Raw genomic sequence first — 20,489 nt, 5'->3', positions numbered from 1 at the left:
CTCAGAGAACTACATAACTGCCAGTTCAATAGTTTCCCTCCTTAATCTTCACCCTACTTGACTCCTTACACAGCTTTAACACAGTTGACTCTCCCCTGCCTTCAACACTTTCTCCAAATTCTCTGCCAATTTCCATTCTTAGGCTCCTGTGTTGATTCCTCTTTATCCATATCTCTGCCTCCTACAAAGAAATCATTCTTTAAAGTCCTATGTTCAACTTTTAATATATTTTCTTCTTAATTCACATTCTCTCAGTTTCTGACACATGCCAGGCACTCTCTCAAAGGACTTGGGTGCTCTATGACTTCTCTGTACTCCACCCTCATCTTCTCTTCCCCTTTGCTGAGCTTCTATTAAATATTTATCCTAAGGGACTGAGTCTTCCTTGACTCCTGAAGTCTGGCTTAGGTATGATTCTTATGTGTGCTCATAGGACCTCTATCTGTATGTTTCTCCCACTGCACCATAAACTCTGTGAAGACATATTTGATCTCCTTTATTACTGTATCCCTACCAGCTACCATAATGCTAAATTTTGAATGAATGAATGAATGAAAGACTTCATGCATTCACTTCATGCATTCTCATAGACTTAACAATCAACTCTATGTGGAAGAAACCCAAATATATACAACTTTAGACCTGATTTCCTTCCTGAACTGAAAACCTTGGCTAAGAGCTGTCTACTTGCTATAACTACATGGATAGCCTATGGACCCTCAAACTCAATGACTGAGTAATATAACTCATCTATTCTCCCAAGCCTCTCTGGGTTTCGAGTATTCATTACTTAACATATCATTCACAGAACCGTCTTTGACCTTTTCCCACTTTCCTCTCCTCCCTCTCAAATGCCAATCCTATAAATTTAATTCTCTACACTAAAACAATGAGAAACTGACAAGTATAAAAATATAAAGAGGAAATAAGGGGCAGCAGTTCCATCCCACCAAAAACAATAAAATGCTGTCTTCTGGTCAAGCTCAATCAGACCGTTTTCAGGTCACTTCCTGCTTCCTGACCTCAAACTCATACTGTGCTCTATAAAGCCACAGGCGTCCATGTACACTTGATGTTGTCTTTCGTCTATTTTGTTCCAGTTTTACTGGGATATAATTGACCCGTAGCACTGTAAAAATTTAAGCTGTACAGCATAATGATTTGAGTTACCTATATCAGGAAATAATTACTACAGTAATTATTAACAGTAAGTTAACATCCATCATCTCAGATAGAAACAAAAAGAAAATAAAAAGAATTTTTTCCTTGTGATGAGAACTATTAGTGTCTACTCTCTTAATTTTCATATATATTATATAGCAACATTAACTATAGTCACCACGGTGCATATTACATCCCTAGACTTTATCTCACAACTGGAAATTTGTCCCTTTTGTCCACCCTCATCCAATTTTCCCTCCCCATACCACCCACTTCCAATGACCACAAATCTGATCTCTTTCTGTGAGTCTCTGTTTTTCACAAATGATTTAACTGCATATCTCAGTGTCTCAAGGAGCTACAGTTAGGGTGCCATGTGACTTCATTCTAGTTTAAGCCTACTGTCCTGGTATAATTATTACTAGTTTCCTTTTTATTTTCAAAAGAATCTTGGTTTAGATGATAAATTATATGGTCTCTCCATATTTAACTGCCACCAGTTTTATAAAATTAAAGTTTCTCTGAAACAAGATTCCCAGAAGTGCTGAGCACTTATTTAAAGCTAAAAATAAAGAAAGGCAGAATATTCCTTTCTATGAAACATGCATCTGTCTAATTTGCAATCATATGAATTGAATAGCTGAAGCTACTGAAGCTATGAATTGAATATCAAAAGCCAAAATCCCAAAACTGGAATATTTTATGTGAAAGTTGGATTGAAGCTTTACAGACTTCCCTATTAAGAATAAATGCTCTAAATGAAAATCTTAAAAGGAATTTTAAAACACTGCCCCTCTCTGATCATACCTAAACCTAGGTATTTGCCCTCCCACTTTTTGTTTGTTTTCTTGCAGCTAGTTTATCAGAACACTGTTCATTATCACCTAAATAACTTTTCTTTGATCAAGTATCAGCCCCTGCTATGATAATCCTAGCTAGCATAATGATATCCCCTAGCATATGATAATCCCCTGCTAGCATAATCCTGACGAGTAATACACCCCCCTCGCCTTCCAGATTCTTCACCAGTTTTATTATAAAATCACAGAACTGGAAGCCTTAGAAAGGGGTTGGAAGTCTACACTGTGCAGCTTTACTGGCTTCCTCTGAGGCTTGGTCTCTGGTCTCTCCCTCTTCCTCACCTCCCAAGGTGGGTGGGGACAAAGACGGTTAAGGGGGTAAAGAGAAGAAAATTGATCTGTCAGTCCTTAATAAGGCCAAACAATAAGTCTATAGTGCATTCAACTTAATTTTGCCATTAAAATCTGAGAATGTCTTTCTATGTTTCTAATAATCCAGAGATAATCTTTAGGTGGATAACTGACCAACTGATAATATATAACAAACACATATATATAACAAAATATCTAACAAAGGGATACAATCATATATGTGAAACAAAATTAAAAAGTTGACACCTTTTGTTGTTTAGTTGCAAAGTCCTGTCATGCTCTTTGTGAACCCATGGACTGTGGGGGGCACCCCCCCCTGGGGGCCCCGGGGGGGCCCCCCCCCCACCTCACCAGGCTCCTCTGTCCATGGAATTCTCCAGACAAGAACACTGGAGTGGGTAGCCATTTCCTTCTCCAGGGGATCTTCCCCAACCAGGGATCGAACCTGTGTCTCCTGCATTCACAGGCAAAGTCTTTACTGCTGAGCCACCAGGGAAGCCAACAACACCTTTAAGATCTCTATAAAGATGGTGCAAATCATTTTTAAGTTGATGTAAACTGACTTTAAAATGGAATATAAAGATTATGGTCTATTATACCTAATAAACAATATAGTCTAATTATGGGTTAGAAGAGGCTTCCCTGGTGGCTCAGATGGTAAGGAACCTTGCCTGCAATGCAAGAGACCTGGGTTTGATTGCTGCGTCAGGAAGATGCCCTGGAGAAAGGAAGAGCAACCCACTCCAGTATTCTTGCCTAAAGGATTCTATGGACAGAGGAGCCTGGTGGGCTATAGCCCATGGGGTCACAAAGAGTCCACCACAACTGAGTGACTAACACACACATATGGGTTAGAAACTCACTGTTTAAGAATCCTGGATCACTTGCTTTTTATTGGCCACCCAGTTTGTCCTTTCTAGCCACTGAGGAAATAACAATGTAGCTAATGTTGGAGGAGAAAAAGCTCCCTTCATATCCGAGTCAGCTACTCTGACTCACATTAAAGCTGAGATTCACTCAAGGCACAGCTGTGGCCTACATGATTCCAATTTAAACACTAACCTGTGATGCTTTAACAACCCAGCAGGGAAGTTTTTGAGAAGGGATACAAGCACTGCCTGTCTGTGATCAGACTGCCTGGCACTGCACTCAGCATGGCTCTCTCTAGACCTCATCTCTCCTGGAGACACTCAAAGGTTATGTAATCAGGAAATGCACCACGGGCGGCTTGCCCGGCCCTGCTCTACACCTGTGTCTGTGACTCACTCTCTTGGCATCTGTATCGGATATGGGGGAAAAAAATCAACGCCTCCCCCTGAAACATGTCTTAGGGTCTTGAAATTCTGGAAGTTAATTTTCTTGTTTAGCTAAACTCTCAAGCCTATGATGAAAAAATAGATGGAGGATAGATACCTTGGAGACAGGAGGAAGAATGGAATTGGAGAGTGGAATGGTGAAACAAACTGGGAGAAAAGAAGAGAGAAAGAGAAAGGGAGGAAGGGGAGGGAGGGAAACATTTTGATAAATGTTTGTCTTCTAAAGGATAGTGAGATGACAAACAGATTTACTCTGAATACACATTAGCTTTTTGGAATTATAGGGAAAAATATAAAAATGTTTCTGTTTGCCTCTTCAAGGAAATCGCAGATGCTTCATTACTTAGAGCTAATATCCTGAACACAACAGCTGTATTGCGCTACATAGGAGATGGCTCAAATTAAAACATGACATTTCCCGTTGCAATTTATATTTTTTCCAATGCTAAGATATTTTCTGTGCAATATTTCAGAATTGCCACTTAATAGTTTTCAAAATCAAGCGTGTTATGAGCATATTCTTGGATGAAAGTAGACCCCAATCTCCTTTTAAATATATCACAATGCATTCCAGGCTTGGTATTCCAATATTTTATTGATTCTCATGGACCCTGGAACATATTGATGCTTTCTTACTGCATCATAAAGTCTAGATGAACATACTTGAGGAAGGAGAATTTGGGATTTATTGAGTTTATTCTTGTTTTTTACAGTGTAAAAAAAAAAAAAATGAAACAACTTCCAAAACTATCTGTGCTATTTGGATTTCTTTTTGTACCAAAGACTAAATGATGACAGCTCTGGGGTTAGATTCCAATTATCATGCTGTAGAAGCACCCAGCAAAGTACTCTCACTGTGCCAAAGGTGAGCACAGTCTTTGGGAAAGCATCTTTTCCATAAGTAGGGGCCATTTGATGAGCTGCAGCTTGACACTCATCTGTGTTCCAATGAAAATAAGAACGATTTCTGTGTAGCCTTAAAAGGCAAAGTCAAGACTAACACCAAATGTTGTAGCACATGTGTTGATTTGCTATGTTACATTTCAGCTGTTAGTTATGTTAATGGAACAGTTTCACATAATTCGTCTTAATGTATTTATTTTAATGATCATATATATATGTATCTTTCCCTGATTGCCTGGTAACACTGATTGCATGATGTTCTGCTGTCACCACCAGGCCAGGGCTGGAAGTAAGAAAAAAGAGAAATGTAAAATTTCAACTGCAGAACTGTATGACGTAAAATGAGTCCCTCAGTACACTAGATACAAGATGTGTAAAAACCTATATGCTGTGAGATCTTAACACCTGACTACAGGACAACAAGCAGAGCATACCATCAGGTTAATAAAACCAGGGACATCTAAAAAGTAGATTTTCAAAATAACCTATTAAAGTATTCCAAAAATTAGGAGAAAACATTCAGGCTTCAGCATTCAGTGTCATTAGCAAGTCCTTTTTTCTTAGATCCATTACTCCACTGCAGTGGTAAAAGAAGGAAATCTAATCATGTAAAGCTACACAAAGATATGTATCTTTCACTGTCTTCTATTAATAGTAATTGTCCAACTGCCCACCAAGAGAGTGGAGGAACTGTAAAGCTGTCTGCTGTTGCTATTTCCTTCGACTTACTGGGAGGTAGCATTAGGGTCCTGCCAGATGGACTAACAGGGTGGTATCAAAGACCTCGCTAGCCCCTGGGAAGAAGAAATAGCCCATAAAACCCATGGCACTATTAGATATACTCAAAAGACGAAAACAACTTTAGCTACTGAAATATACGAAGATTTTCCTTTCCCCCAGTTTATACTAAAGAAATTGTGCGGGCTCTGCAGAGTCTAGAGCAAAGATAATACTCTTTGGTAGGTGCAGGCGACGGGTTCGTAGGCATTCTCTAACGGGTAGAGGAAATTATTTGACAGTGAAGGGTCAGGGTCTCCAGGAATAACATTACAGAAACATAAGGCTGAGAGGATCAGAGTGATCCTTTTCCCCTGTCATTCTCTCTTCCTCTATTGTGTGCTGCAGCCAACTCACAAAAGCTAATTCATGAATTTTCAGGTATTTACTGAATGGGGTTGTTAAATTCAATCACTATCAAAAATTGTATAAACTTACAATTATATAAATTACATTAAAAACAAAGATAACAAATACTCAAAACCCATTACTTCCTCATGATTTCACTGTCTTAGGACTGTCCACTCTCTTGAGGTTATTTACCACTACTCTGTCTGGTGAGAATACTACAGACTGGTGGCTGCTGGGCCTCTCCTCCCAACTCTGGGCTCAGTAATGCCTCGTGGGAGCTTGAAATCATCCACGGGGACAGTATTTACACCCTGGAGATCAGCAAATGCTACAAATCAGGGCTGCTTCGCTGCCACTCAGAGAGGTGGTTATTAAACATTTATCATCATACCACTGACTATAAGGCAAAGATATTTCACTTTTCCTGTCAGGATTACTAAAGAAAGAGAAATAAAGTTGGAAAAAAGCAAATGACACCAACTAATTCAAATGCTGGAGGCAAAGCCACATACCAGAATATACTAATTCAGGCCAGAATGTGCCAATTTATAACACAGTTTACTTCAGTAATGTTTAACTGGCGTCCATCTGTAAAAATAAGGCTACAGTAAAGTTCTTTTTCATAGTTAAAAGTCAAACTACAAGAGCAGGACAAGTAAGTTTTTCTTTGAAATTGTTTACATTCTGAATAGTCTTTATTTAGAAAATGGCAAAGTTAAGCTTCAAATGTTAAATTTAACTTCAGTCTGATTAGTAAATCAGAATAGGTAAGAGTTTAGTTGGGACGAGCTTGTTAATGTGTCCTCATGAGAAAGTACAAGGAGCAGCTACAAAGAAGAACCATTAAAACATAATGAGAAATAAAACTGGTACTAATGGATCTTGATGTAGTGTCTGGACCCCGAAGAGACCAAGATCACTTCACAGACAATCGCAGAACACAACAGAACAGATGTCCACTACATTGTAATAACAACAAAAAACCATATTACTGTACTTGAAGGCAAACAGCAAGTAACGTGGGATCTTCTCAACTGAGCTCAATAATTCCATCCTTGGAATTCATATAAAAAAAATGAAATGAAACTGTGCTCCAAAAAGCTAAAGGCAAAGAGTCCCTGGAGGGGTTTATAAAAGGAATGTAAATGCCTTGATATGGGACACTTTCAGAAATCACAAAATATTTACTTCAACAAAAAGAAAAGTCTGTTTTCATAACTTCACAGCTCTAGCAGCGTAGAACATCATTATCTGAGTTCATATGAGGCAGAAAAAAGAAAATAACGAGCAAGTTCAAGCAATCCAATTTTTTTTTCTGTAAAAGGAGGAAAAAATGATGATTTTTAATGACCTCTCATATCCCACAAGAAACTCAAAAACATTACTGAGGAGCTATGCCGAGAGGGAATAAATTACAGATGGAGCTTTCCACAAATGGATTTTTATGTGAAGGACATTGGGGTTTTTCAATTAGGAATCTTAAAGATGAGATCTAGAGATTGCAACATCCTGATACTGAGGCAAACTACTGCAGAGATCAACATGAGACGGAGTTGCACAAAAATGATAATGTGATGACAATCAAACACAGAATTTCTGGCAAGTACTCTGACTCTAGTAAGTAGAATTCAACGCAGAAGAGAACCTAAGAAAATGCCAATAGGATAAAAGTGTAAAACAAACTTGAATCATTTTGGACAGAAAGAAAAATCAAAAGGAAAAACAACATGTTAAGTAAAGCCAAAAACAAACCACAAGCTCAAGGGACAAAATAGACTAGGCTTAAGACTGATTTGGGCCATTGCTTAAGGTATTTTAAGCAAAACTGATTAAGTATATGATGGAATAAAATCACAAAAAGAATTATTACTAAGGCATTTAGGAAACCTAAGCAACAAATAAGGATTTTATTTTCTATAATTTTTTAATTCATTTAAAAAAACATTTTAACAGACAAAAGCAATATATATATATATTTTTTTAAACTAATGGAATTATTTAGCCTTTAATAAAAATAATTCCTTGAAAAGTGAACAGAGAATACTTCAATGAGAAAAGTATTATATTATTAACATTTTTGGCCTAAAAATCCTGCCTCACAGAGAAGCTAATCCATGCCAACAAAGTATAAAAAACTGATACTAAAACCAGCATATTGAGGAATTACTTTACAGTGAGAAAATCAACCACCAAACAGGTGGGATATTGACATTCACCAGCACAGCACCTTGGAAAGCAAGCTCAAGTGTAGCAGGTTGCTTCGAGTCAGAATAAGTGAAGTTAACTATGCTTCTATGAATTTCTTTCTTTCCGGAGCTATCAGGCTGACACTGTGCACACAGGAGCAGCTGGCTGAGTACAGCACTTCAAGTGCAAGGTCAAGGACTAGTCTGTGACACCTCCCTTTCTGGATGCTGCTGCTGACCAAAGCCTGTTCTTACCTGGGACTCCTCCTTTAGATGTACAGGTACATTCATTACAAGTGTTAAGACCTATGAAGCCATTCTGTCTCTAGACAACTGCTCATATCCCTTCTGAATTAGTACACACTGATTTAACAGTGTAAGTTTCAGAAAGCAACCTTGTTTCTGAGTTCAGTGAGGAGGGAGGAGACACAGAGATTTCACTGTTGCTCCAGTGAAGCTTGTAAAAAGCTCCTTATTAACAGCAATCTTAGACTATAAACATAGCATGTCTGGAAAGTCAGGATTTTGATCACTGTTGAAGCTGGGTGATGGTACATGGGGCTCATTAAGTTATTTTATCAACTTTTTTTTAAAAAATTAAAAACACCTGGCTGGTAGTCATTTATAAATAATCAATTATTATCTATAATTAGGTTCATACTAATAATATATTGCTAAGAATGTAAGCCTGCCAATGACTTCATTCAGTCCTTCAAAAATACTACAGCACCTCTTACATGATGCAGCTTCAGTTCTGAATACACAAGGTGAAGAAAGCAGACTGTCTTCTTGGAACTTATAGTCCAGTGGCGGAAAATGCTAACGGTGAAATCTGATATTCAATATTGACAACATTTTAAGATATCAAAGTGAAAAGTTAAACACGGTAACCACTAGCGGTAAAGAATCTGCCTGCAATGCGGGAGACTCAGGTTTGATCCCTGCAGAAGGGAACAGCAACCCATTCCAGTATTCTTGCCTGGAGAATTCCATGGACAGAGCCTGGTAAGCTACAGTCCATGGGGTCACAAAGAGTCGGACATGACTTACCGACCAACACTTTCACGTTCACACTTTTAATAGATTTGTTCAATAAATAAACAGAGACTTCTTAGTATAGAGTCTGGAGTCAAACCTTGGTTCTAATTCCAAGTTCACTTAACCACCAAACGGAAAGTCTTGCCTTAGGAAATTACTCAGCTTCTCTAACAAGTCTATAAAATGGACAAACACTAATATCTACCTCTTAGAACTGTCCAAGAACTAAATAAAATTACCCATGTAAAGTGATTTCCATAGAACCCGACAGATAGTTAACATTAAATAAATGAAGGTCAGGTACACTGATAATTATGGTTTAGAGAAGTTCAGGTGTTGATTTTTCTGGAAACAAAAGGATTGAAAGAGGATGTTTTTTGGTCCATAATCCTATAATATTCAGACTCTTAGGACTGAACACAGGTAGCTGGCATCAACATCAGGAACAGGTGGAACGAATGAATAACTGTGAGTCAGAAAGCTGGCTGCCACACGTGTGCTTCCTGAGTCCGCTAGCAAGTGCCGCAAGATGGGAAGCAAGACGAGAACCCTGTGGATTCCGTGCTCAGTGACTCATAGTGCTCAAAGAGTCCAAGCCCCGCTGCTACTTGAGACACCATCTCTCTGGTAACAAAAACAAATAATGTAACACCGCCTGAATAACAACAGCCCTGACACTCACAAACAACCTAATTATAAAGACACTGAAATTTACCATGGAGCATTAAAGAGGTGCATGATTTTCCACATTTAATCATCACCCCAACCTTCCCCCTCACCCATGCCCATTCATCTTTCAAGAAACACAGCTTGATTCTTCATACTGCCGCTGTATGAAGAAATAATGATCTCTGTTAGTGCACCTGAAAATACACCATGAGGCGAGAGAAGGAGCACTTAGCTCATAGCACTTTAATGAAAATGTCAGGACCACCCTGAAGTCTTTAAGTCCTGCAAATGCCAGGCAAAGAGAGGAGCTAAACAATTAAGGTAATGGCTGACAGCAAGCAAAGGAAAAACTAAGCTGATTATCAAAAAAAAAAAAAATCTTCAACACTGCCTCTCTTATGCCATAAAATTTTTTTCAAAGGAATCTGTGGTAACACCCAAGGTTTCAGTTACCTAAAATTAGCTCAGGCTTCATTGGAAAACATTGTCAGGATAATGAAAATTTTATAGAGAAAAAGCTACAGTCTCATCTTTCTCAATCTTTCTAGGACTCTCTGGAAAAACAGGCAAAAAAGAGCTCATTCTTGAACTTTGACAGCATTTGGGTGATAGCACCTGTATGGGCTTTGTTTCCAAAGTGCTCCCAGCATGGATCAGAGCCTTGTGTATAGAACTGTTTGATAAATGCTTGTGGAAATATCTAGAATGTTTTTAGGCTAGAGCAAATGTGCCTGTAATTGCTGGTCTAAGTGCTATGCAGTTCACATTTATTTCTTGTTTCCACAGTAATAGAAAACGGAGCAGGAACAAAGGGGTCAAATACATGGACATTCCTATAGAATCCTGAGGTAGGGCACAACTTGGAATGAACTTCATTTGGATCCACACTGTGCCTGAGATGACCCAATGGAAAAGATAAATGATTGGGGGCCAGAGAGGATGAGAAGGATAGCAGTAAATAATTGTTAAATGAGTATATTAATGAATTCTGCATTATTATTATATTGTAACTTATGGCTTCCTAAAAATATCAACAGACAGTATGGGTCTGATGACATTAACTTAGTTTTTTGGTTTCCTTTCTCTAAATGTAAGAGCCAACCCTTATAGACCCTGGGCACGTAGGGGTAGTTACTCAGATGGACTTATTTGCCCGGGGACCAACCAGCTGATTGCTTTGTAGGGACACAGAAGCACAAGAGTCAATCATCACTTACTACAAGCATTCGGCCACATATTTCCAAGCTGTCAGATTACTGGGTGGTGATGCCAGGAATGGAACTTGCAAATGTCAAGATTTCATGTAGTATGATTAAAGATGATGGAAAGATATGAGATTTTGTCTAAAGTTACTGATATAAATAAAACTGGACAGTATAAGTTTTTTGTTTGAAAAGTTGTCACCCAAAAAACAGATTTATTTTGTATTGCTTCACAGGGTAGGAATATGACCAAAGGATAAGTTTTTGACTCAAAAATGAAAAAAAAAAGTAAATAGCTCCTTCCCTTCTTCAAGTATCTGAAAAGAAGTTGATTTTTTTTTTTTTTTTTAATGATAACCAACATTTATCTGCTGGTAAAGAAGGAACTTATGTAATTTTCACTTAAGATGCCATTCCCTGGAGAAGGAAATAGCTACCCACTCCAGTATTCTTGCCTGGAGAATTCCATGGACAGAGCCTGGCAGGCTACATGCCAGGAGGGGTTGCAAAGAGTTGGACACAGCTGAGTGACTTTCCCCTCCCCTAAGATGCCACTATCTCGTTTTATTTTAAACCTGGCTGACGTACCTCCATTTGTAATTATCTCTCTCCCCCACTACAGAGTAAGCTCTTTAAGCTGAGAACTTTGTCCTAATCATATCTGTATTCACAGAACATTACTTGGCACATAGCAGGCTCTCTGCTAATTAATTAAGTAACAATATTATAAAATATAGTTTACAAGGTTGTAGTTCTATGAAAAATGTTTTAAGTGATATTTTGAATCTCAGAATAAATTATAGTATTTAGTTGAATGAATAGCTATTGGTTTAGGAATTACTGTTCTTCCATCTTATTTGCTTCAGTTTCTTCAAATTCCTGTCTTCCTTCCCCATTAACCAGGTAATTGATAGAACTTTAAGTTCAGTTCAGTTCAGTCGCTCAGTTGTGTCCGACTCTTTGCGACCCCATGAACTACAGCACGCCAGGCCTCCCTGTCTGTCACCAACTCCTGGAGTCCACCCAAACTCATGTCCATTGAGTTGGTGATGCCATCCAACCATGTCATCCTCTGTTGTCCCCTTCTCCTGCCTTCAATCTTTCCCAACATCAGGGTCTCTTCAAATGAGTCAGCTTTCCGCATCAGGTGGCCAAAATATTGCAGTTTCGGCTTCAACATCAGTCCTTCCAATGAACACCCAGGGCTGATCTCCTTTAGGATGGAGTGGTTGGATCTCCTTGCAGTCCAAGGGACTCTCAAGAGTCTTCTCCAACACCATAGTTCAAAAGCATCTATTCTTCGGCGCTCAGCTTTCTTTATAGTCCAACTCTCACATCCATACATGACCACTGGAAAAACCATAGCCTTGACTAGATGAACCTTTGTTGGCAAAGTAATATGTCTCTGCTTTTGAATATGCTATCTAGGTTGGTCATAACTTTACTTCCAAGGAGTAAGCGTCTTTTAATTTCCTGGCTGCAATCACCATCTGCAGTGATTTTGGAGCCCCCCAAAATAAAGTCAGCCACTGTTTCTACTGTTTCCCCATCTGTTTCCCATGAAGTGATGGGACCAGATGCCATGATCTTAGTTTTCTGAATGTTGAGCTTTAAGCCAACTTTTTCACTCTCCTCTTTCACTTTCATCAAGAGGCTCTTTAGTTGTTCTTCACTTTCTGCCATAAGGGTGGTGTCATCTGCATATCTGAGGTTAACATTAAGTCGTGACTCTAATAATACCTACTTACTTCAGAGTGCTCTGCATTAAACTACAAAATATTTTCACCTACATTATCTAATGCAGACCTTACCAAGTCCTCTGAGATAGACATGAGGTTTTATACGTAGAGCGGGGAAGGCAAAGTATAGCAATGAAGTAGGTTCTGCACCTCAAGTTTGAGCTTAATTTTGTTCCCAGCTATGAAATACTAGCAAGGGTAATATTTCAGAGATCTAGATTCTTCTTTATCTATAAAAATAGGTTACAAATGCTTCACATCCTAGGCATTCCCTGATGGCTCAGATGGTAAAGAATCTGCCTGCAATGCAGGAGACCCGGGTTCATTCCCTGGGTTAGGAAGATTCCCGGGAGAAGCGAATGGCTACCCACTCCAGTATTCTTGCCTGGAAAATTCCATGGACAGAGGAGCCTGGCTGGCTACAGTCTGTGGGGTCTCAAAGAGTTGGACACGACTGAGCAACTAACATTTTCACTTCACATTTTTACTATGGGTATTAAATTAGAAAATACATGACCACCTCTTGTAGAGACTCAAAAAACATACCTTTTTTTGGTATGTTGCCAGGTTAGATTACTTGAAAATTTTTTCTCTATAAACTGCCTAGAAATATTGGTAAAGTATAACTAATATCCTATTAAATGCATAGCTGGGGTAATAAGGAAAATTACCATGGGTCAAAATTAAGGAGTGTACTGAAAACCAGGGTGCTAAACATGAGCTGATAATGAGACAACTACAGGGTGAGTTAAGGATGTGGGTGGTAAGAGCCACAGGGTACAGGAGGCAAAGCCTTGGGCCCTCACAAAGTGAAAATGTGACACTGACCCCCATAGACACACTATGGTCCTTGAAGGGTACACACAAAGTGAAATGGAGAGTGGGAAAAGATGTACCTATATACGCCTACCAAGCCCAAGAAACAAAAAGAAGTTTGCTTGTCTTGGCTTATACTGTGTATATATATATTAAAAAAAATATATCTCCTGAGGATTCACTATCATGAGTTTATCATCATTTGGGTTTGGTTTTCAAGATTACACTTGTCAAATGAAGAAACTCCAAGATGATAAATTGGCATTAAAAATGTGCCTAGCAGAAGCGCCACAGACAAAAATCTCACTATAAGAGCTCATAAGTCAAAATTACAAAACACACAAAGAAAGAATCCACCATGTCAGCAGAAATAATAAATAGAAGAATCAGTTCTCCCAAGAATTACAAATTGTGGAATTACTGGATACCATAGCAGCCAGACTCTAGGGTGGCTCCCGCAAACACAGTGTCGCCCAGTGTCATTCCCTCTCATAACTCTCTCCCCCGAAGTGTGGGCATAACATATGGCTTGCTTCTAACCCACAGAATAAAGCAACAGTGATGAGATTTATGTGCTTACGAGTACATGATTACATTACATGCTGGTATGTTACTTAATACCAGTTTTACTAAGAAACTATCATCCTTGCTGTTTTTTGAGAAATGAGCTGCCACACTGTGATCTGCCATGTGGAGAGCGCCACATGTCAGAGAGCTGAAGTGGCTGCTAGCTAACAGCCAGCAAAAACTGAGTTCTTATTCTGGTGACCTGCAAGGAACTGAATGCTACCAACCACGTGAGTACCGAAGCAGACCTTTCTCCAGTTGAGCCCCAGATGAGCAACCGGTGCTGGTCAATATCCTGATTTACAGCCTTGTGGAGGACCCAGCAAAGCTGTGTCCAGATTCCCTACCTGTATTAACTGAGAGGTAATAAATGTGTGCTATTTAAGCTACAATGTTATATTAATATTCTCACGCAGGAATAGATAACACAGCTACAGACTATGAAACATGTTTAAAATGCTTAGAGATATAAAAGGAGAAATAAAAACATGAAGAAAAAGACAAAAAGATAAAACAACAGGAAGGTTTAAAAATACAAGTAGAATATCTAATAAAAAAAAAAGCAGTTCCTTAAATGATTTAACTCAATGGATGGGTTAAACAGCAAATTGAAATCTGCTGAAGAAATAATACATGAACCAGACAACAGATCAAAGAAAATTGATCTAGTTCGGTTTATAACATATAACACAGATGTTATAAGATGGAAAGACTTGAGAGACTAAGAGAGATATAAGACAGGCTGAAAAACACCAAAATTGACCAAAGAATCCAGAGAACACATTGATCGGAGAATCCAGAAAAACTAATTAGAAAGACTGAGAGAAATAACGGCTGAGAATTTTCCAGAATTGATGAAAGATATGATTCCTCAGATTCTAGAAACAACTTAGACCCAAGAAAGATAATTGTAGTAAATATATTGAGGTAACATATAGAACCCCAAGGTCAAGGGGAAGATTATAAAAGCAATGATTAAAAAATCCTCCCTGAGAGGAGCAACAGCAAACTCTTCAATAATAGCAATAGAAAAACCATAACACAGAATAATATCTGCAAAGTGCTAAGAGAAAACTTCCCACCTAGAATTCTATATTCAACTAAATGATCAACGAGAGAACAGACATTTTCAGACAGACAAAACCTGAGAGATATTTTACCACTAGGAAATCCTAACGAAAAACCTACTAAAAGCTATTGTTCAGAAATCAAACCCAAACGAAGGAATGTGATGCAAAAACCAAGAGTAAGCAAGATATCTGTGCATGAATAAATCTACACAGCATTGGCTGTAATCAAAAATATACTCAAGACTACTTGGTGGGTATAAGACAAATTAATATATAATATTCTGATCACTTTGCTATATACCTGAAATATCATAAATAAACTATACTTCAATAAAAAATGTGTTACCCTGATGTTCAATTCAAGACAAAAATCTCACATTGCTGCAAGAATATCTTTATATTAAACAGTACTGTGTGGTAAAAGTGCTGTGGATTTACCTAGCAATCCTCTTATTCCTCACATCCATTTCATTCTTATCTGCTCTCTTTACTCATTAGTTCCTACAATTTCCAAATAACTTTTCTCCTATGCGTTTATTTTTACTGTTTTTTCTCTCTTCATCCTTCCCATTGACTTTTAATTTTGAACATGTTTGTGTGTGTGTATGTGTAAACATTTATAATATTTCTGCACCATACAAGTTTACCAAATTTTTTTAAATCTCAATGTATATGCTATGGAAAGTGGTAATTTTTAAACGTGTAGTTTTTGTTAGGACACAGTTTCTTTTAAAGAGTTCTACAAAGATGGAAGAAGTCACAAAAGACAGTGGACCTGAGACCCACTCTATTCTGTCGTAGTGCTCGGTCACGAAGCAAGTTGTGCTTGTTTAGGCACTTACAAGTCATGTCTGACTCATTTGCGACCCCATGGATTGTAGCCTGCCAGGCCGCTCTGTCCACGGGATTTCCCAGGCAAGAATACTGGAACGGGTTGCCATTTCCTTCTCCAGGGTATCTTCCGGACCCAGGGATTGAACCCGAGTCTCCTGCGTTGCAGGTGGATTCTTTACTGCAGAGCCCCAAGGGAAGCCTTACTGAAGCAAGTATGCGACATTAAAGAAAGCTGTAGGACTACTGGTGGCTCCTAACCTTGGCAGTGACAGATGGTCCCCTGGCAAGTTGTTGCTGGGATCAAAGACTGTATCTCTGAATCCTGGTGGTGATTCCAATCCCTCTTGCCAAGACCATTTCATTCGGTTTCTAACTGAACTATGCTGTCTTGAAGCTGTGCTGCAAAGAAACCTTCAGGATGTACCCAAGACTGTAGTTCAAACTCTTGGACCATAGCTCGTCATGCTAAGTCACTGTCACTGACCTCCCATCTAGTTTGCCTGCAGATATTTCTCCAATACTTCTTGAGGTAATAAAATTTCAAGGTAAGTAATTTGCTGATCAGCAAACAGAAAAGCATGTAAGTCTTTTATAATCAACTCTTGGTCTCTTACTATACAGTTTTTCAGATGTACAAAAACCAAATTCACAGCAACTTTAACGCAGTGCCAACTGTTCTGCCACTGGCATGATCAATCCAGAGATCTGTATTGTAAATGTACCCCTGAAGGAAGTTATACAGCATTTCTATTTTTGAATCTAAAGAAACAAAAGGTGTTTCATATTGTGAAACAAATCTATATAGGGTTATGGTATTAGAAGCAATTCTTACATCTGGAGACACAGAAATCTTGGATAATTAAAACCTAAGCCAATTTAGACAGCTGCTCCACTAACAGAAAAATAAAATAGCCACAGATGCAAAAAGCAAGCAAGTCAAAAAGATCACATGTTTTGCTCCTTTTATTCCTCCCAATTAAACTAAAACCAATGTCTCCAACACTCCCCTCCGCCCACTCTGTTTTGATTCCTCAAAAGAGAAGCTAGAGAAGGATAAAAAGTTTATGGGCCTTGATAATCCCCAAACAGAGTAATCCATCTCAGAATAACCAAAATTTGAGTGTATCTTGTTTCACAATCATTTATAGCTGGTTGAATGCCATTACAAAGAATTAACATCTACCAAACTCAAATAGAACTCCCACTTCTACAAGTATATGGAAATACTGTGATTACAACAGCAACAGAAAAACCTCCTTACTTGAGCAGCTGAAGACTTTTGGAAGAGCAAGTTTTGTAGTAGTGAAAACATAATAAAAATAACAGGTGGCACTTTAACTGTCAGGGCAATAGGTTAGGGGAAGAAGGATAAGTAGAGAGTTACAGGTGAAGGATTAACAAGCAGAAGAGCCAACTGTGTGGTCTCAGAAAATGGTGCTGGCAAATTAGAGATATAACTTCATGATGTCATGGGGCCAGATCTGGGCCGTGTAGGAACTGAAGCCCTTATTCTTGTGGTACAAAAGTACAAAGCTCCGTCAGCTGATTCATAAAACATAGTTACTAATACCAAAGTCAGGGCGGTGGCTAACAACCAATGCCTAGCAGTGCTCTCTGATGTTCTGAACAGGATTATGATAAGAGAAGGAACAATGTGATGAAGCTAATCTCCTCAGCAGTGTTTAGAGAAAGTTCCTCTATAATGAGGTTATTTCAGAATTACAAGAATCACTTAAGTGGAAAAGGGACATAGAAGAGATTAGCAGTTTTCTAGGCTTGATGACCTCTCTCCATAAAGGATCGGGAGAGCCTAAGAATAAAAACTGAAAAGACAAGTTAGCTTAGGTCATAATTTTATTCCCTTTCCTTTTCGCCTCAAAAAGTGGCTATTGTTTCTCTCTCTCTGCAGAGAATCCTGTTCTTCATCCTCTATTTTGCTTTCAAGAGGTCTAAAGATGCTCTTTTCTCCAGCTCTGAGTATCTGTCTTATATGGTGTGTAGCACAGAGGCCCAGGTGATGACACAGGGCCGTGACGACACAAGGAGTCAGTCGACATCCTTTCCCCCTCATTAGACACGCATGCCAACAGCCTAAGTGTCTCCAACAGCTGATTGCTGCAGGAAGCTCACAGAGTAGCTTTGGTTAACGCCGCTGCTCCCAATCACTTCAGTAATTCATTACAAGTCCCCCTCAGGGTTCTCTTTTAAGTCACTCACAACCAAAGCAAAAAGACATACTTGAGAAAAAAAAGATAACATGTTCTTTACTGGAAGAACAATTAATCGGCAGCAAAGAGAAAATAAGGCAAACCAAATAAAATATTGATAGATAAAACTGAGAGTCTACAAATCAGACTATAAAACAATATTCTGCTGATATTTAAATAAAGTAATTCAATGGAAACAATTTAACCACTGCCTTTTCGCCCTCACTCCTAGATTTCTCTTATTTGAGGCTGGACGAAACTTTTCATTTCTGTGTTCTGAGAATGTCACATTGAACCAACATTATTTACTACTTACTTGAGCTTGCTTGCATACTTTAAAAGGGTGAAGGGTTTCTTGGTAGAAAAGCTGATGATAAGCTTGTAGGTCAAACCAAAAGTACACACAGTTCTTCCACAACTGCAGATGGAGAAGGTACATAAATTATTACCATCATTATTAAAACTCTACAAAGCCCTAATTTCAAATACAAGTAATTGTTTAGCTCTTTGCTGTTACTATAAATCAGGTTCAGTTTAAGATGGTTTTATCTTCTATCACAAACAGGCAACACACAAAATATGAGTACTGTCACTAAATTATATTTTTGCATATATGTTTCTCACATAATTGGTCATTTAAAAAGTTAAGTGTTCTAGTAAATACAGAGTAATCACATATCTACGACATGAAACTAAAATCTGAAAGCATCTTGATATACATGGCAAATGTATATCATATCAGAAGTAAAAGCTACTCTAATAACTGAGCTAATGAAATACTTATCTGAACAAAATAAAGGCTGTTGTGATGACTAAGAAACAAACAAAACAAAAAGCCTTGAAATAAGTTTGTCACTATTCATTGCAATTGTAATTGCTAGAGTTATTAAAAATAAAAATTAAGGGACTGATAGAAATTAGCTCTAAAGTTAATATATATTACATTGAAATAAAGTTACATGAAAGAAATCAATTGTTAATAATGCAGGTCAATCCTTATCTATCTGTACTTTTCTTTGTAATTTTAGTAGGATAGTAAACCAAAGAGAATTATAGCTAAGATATTTACATTTTTACTAGATAATTTAGCATGAAATTTTTTACAAGAAGAAATGGGAATTTTAAAATGAAATATAATTACTTGAGCATTAAACTATTTCAATCTCTCATTTTAAATAAAAGTAGAAAATCAGATTTAAAATAACTATCTTCTACCTTGTTCCCTGAGTTCTCGCAGAATTTAGTAAAGAAGAATCCAGCTCTATTTTCTACATACAAAGATTGCAACAAACTCTCCATGTCAAATCCTCCCAAGGCACCATCACCCATGGTTTTAATCTAGATAACCAAACAGAAGTGAATTATTCACCCAGAAACATTGTAGTTTTTTTATGACATTGTACAACAACAGAGTTTCACAAATTCTGCCAGGCTGTCATTTCCCCACGGGACTGTTTTATTTTATTTTTGTACCATATATGTAATTAATGCAGTATGTTGCATCTGACTGTCACACAAAATTTGTTTACGGAGCCAACTCTAGCTGCAGAGTTCATTCTATTATAAACCAATCTGATTTCAAACTTAATGTTAAACTGACTTCCCAACCTCAACTATTTTCATATTTCAGGCACAGTGATACCATTTTAGGAGTCTTCCAAATCTCCGTTGGTGGCCTCTTTCCTACATGTTTACTGTTATTTTAGCCTTGAGTTGCTGCTAAGAGAGTTATAAAAAGAAATATCTTCAAGGCCTCTCAGTGCTACTCATTAACTGTCCTTATGAGGTCCCTCTCTGGACAGTCTCACCCCATAAGGTCATGGCCTTCAAGTGGAAAGGCAGTATAAATTCTCATAAAACTTTGCTATTTATGGGCTTCTCTGCCAACAATGCTGGCAAGCCTAACACCGTTTTTGAAACATAGAAAACTGGCTATTTCTCCAAGCACAAGAGTAGCTCTAAAAGAAGAAAGGGCATCCAGTATCCACATGAGCTCTTTGCTATTTGTTGTGCGAAACTCGCACTTCCCTGTAATAAGACAACTGTGGCATGGGCGATTTAGGGTTTAAGTCAGGTTCCTGCTCTTGCTTTAGAATCTCCCTTTATTCCCCTACATTACAAACTGTGAGGTAAAAATTTAATGTTTTTATGATGTTTAACCACTGGCATTCCAAAACTAAAAAGCCATTATTTGGGTAAGAAAAATACTAAATAGAAGAAAAAGAGACTTGTTTGCTTAGAATAAAATAAATAGTATAAAATTATATCTAAGTGTTCAGACAATATTAGGACTACCAAGGTTTCTCCCTAAAGTGTAACTGTTAGAGAATGTAAAATTTTCATTTAGAACTGGTGTGTTAAATCCACATTATCAAGGTAACTATAGTCTGGAAATACTGAGCTTTATAAAAATTCTAAGCTTCTAAAACATAACATGAAATATCCTAGAGGGTCTTATTTTGTGTCTGAGGTGTGATCATA

General features: G+C 37.9%; 1 protein-coding gene across 3 annotated transcripts in view; it reads right to left on the bottom strand.

The window, feature by feature from the left end:
* Positions 1-20,489, bottom strand: part of RGS22 (regulator of G protein signaling 22) — a 138,814-nt gene that overhangs the window by 52,032 nt on the left and 66,293 nt on the right. For all 3 annotated transcript variants that reach the window (XM_027561443.1, XM_027561442.1, XM_027561441.1), the window contains exons 13-14: positions 19,224-19,346; positions 18,325-18,426 (exon numbers count right to left, since the gene is read on the bottom strand). In XM_027561443.1, coding sequence (XP_027417244.1) covers positions 18,325-18,426; positions 19,224-19,346 — 225 coding nt within the window. The remainder of the gene's footprint in view (positions 1-18,324; positions 18,427-19,223; positions 19,347-20,489) is intronic.

Source organism: Bos indicus x Bos taurus, chromosome 14 (genome assembly GCF_003369695.1).
Source record: "Bos indicus x Bos taurus breed Angus x Brahman F1 hybrid chromosome 14, Bos_hybrid_MaternalHap_v2.0, whole genome shotgun sequence".
Classification (NCBI taxonomy): domain Eukaryota; kingdom Metazoa; phylum Chordata; class Mammalia; order Artiodactyla; family Bovidae; genus Bos; species Bos indicus x Bos taurus.
This window is presented reverse-complemented; position numbering and strand designations above follow the sequence as displayed.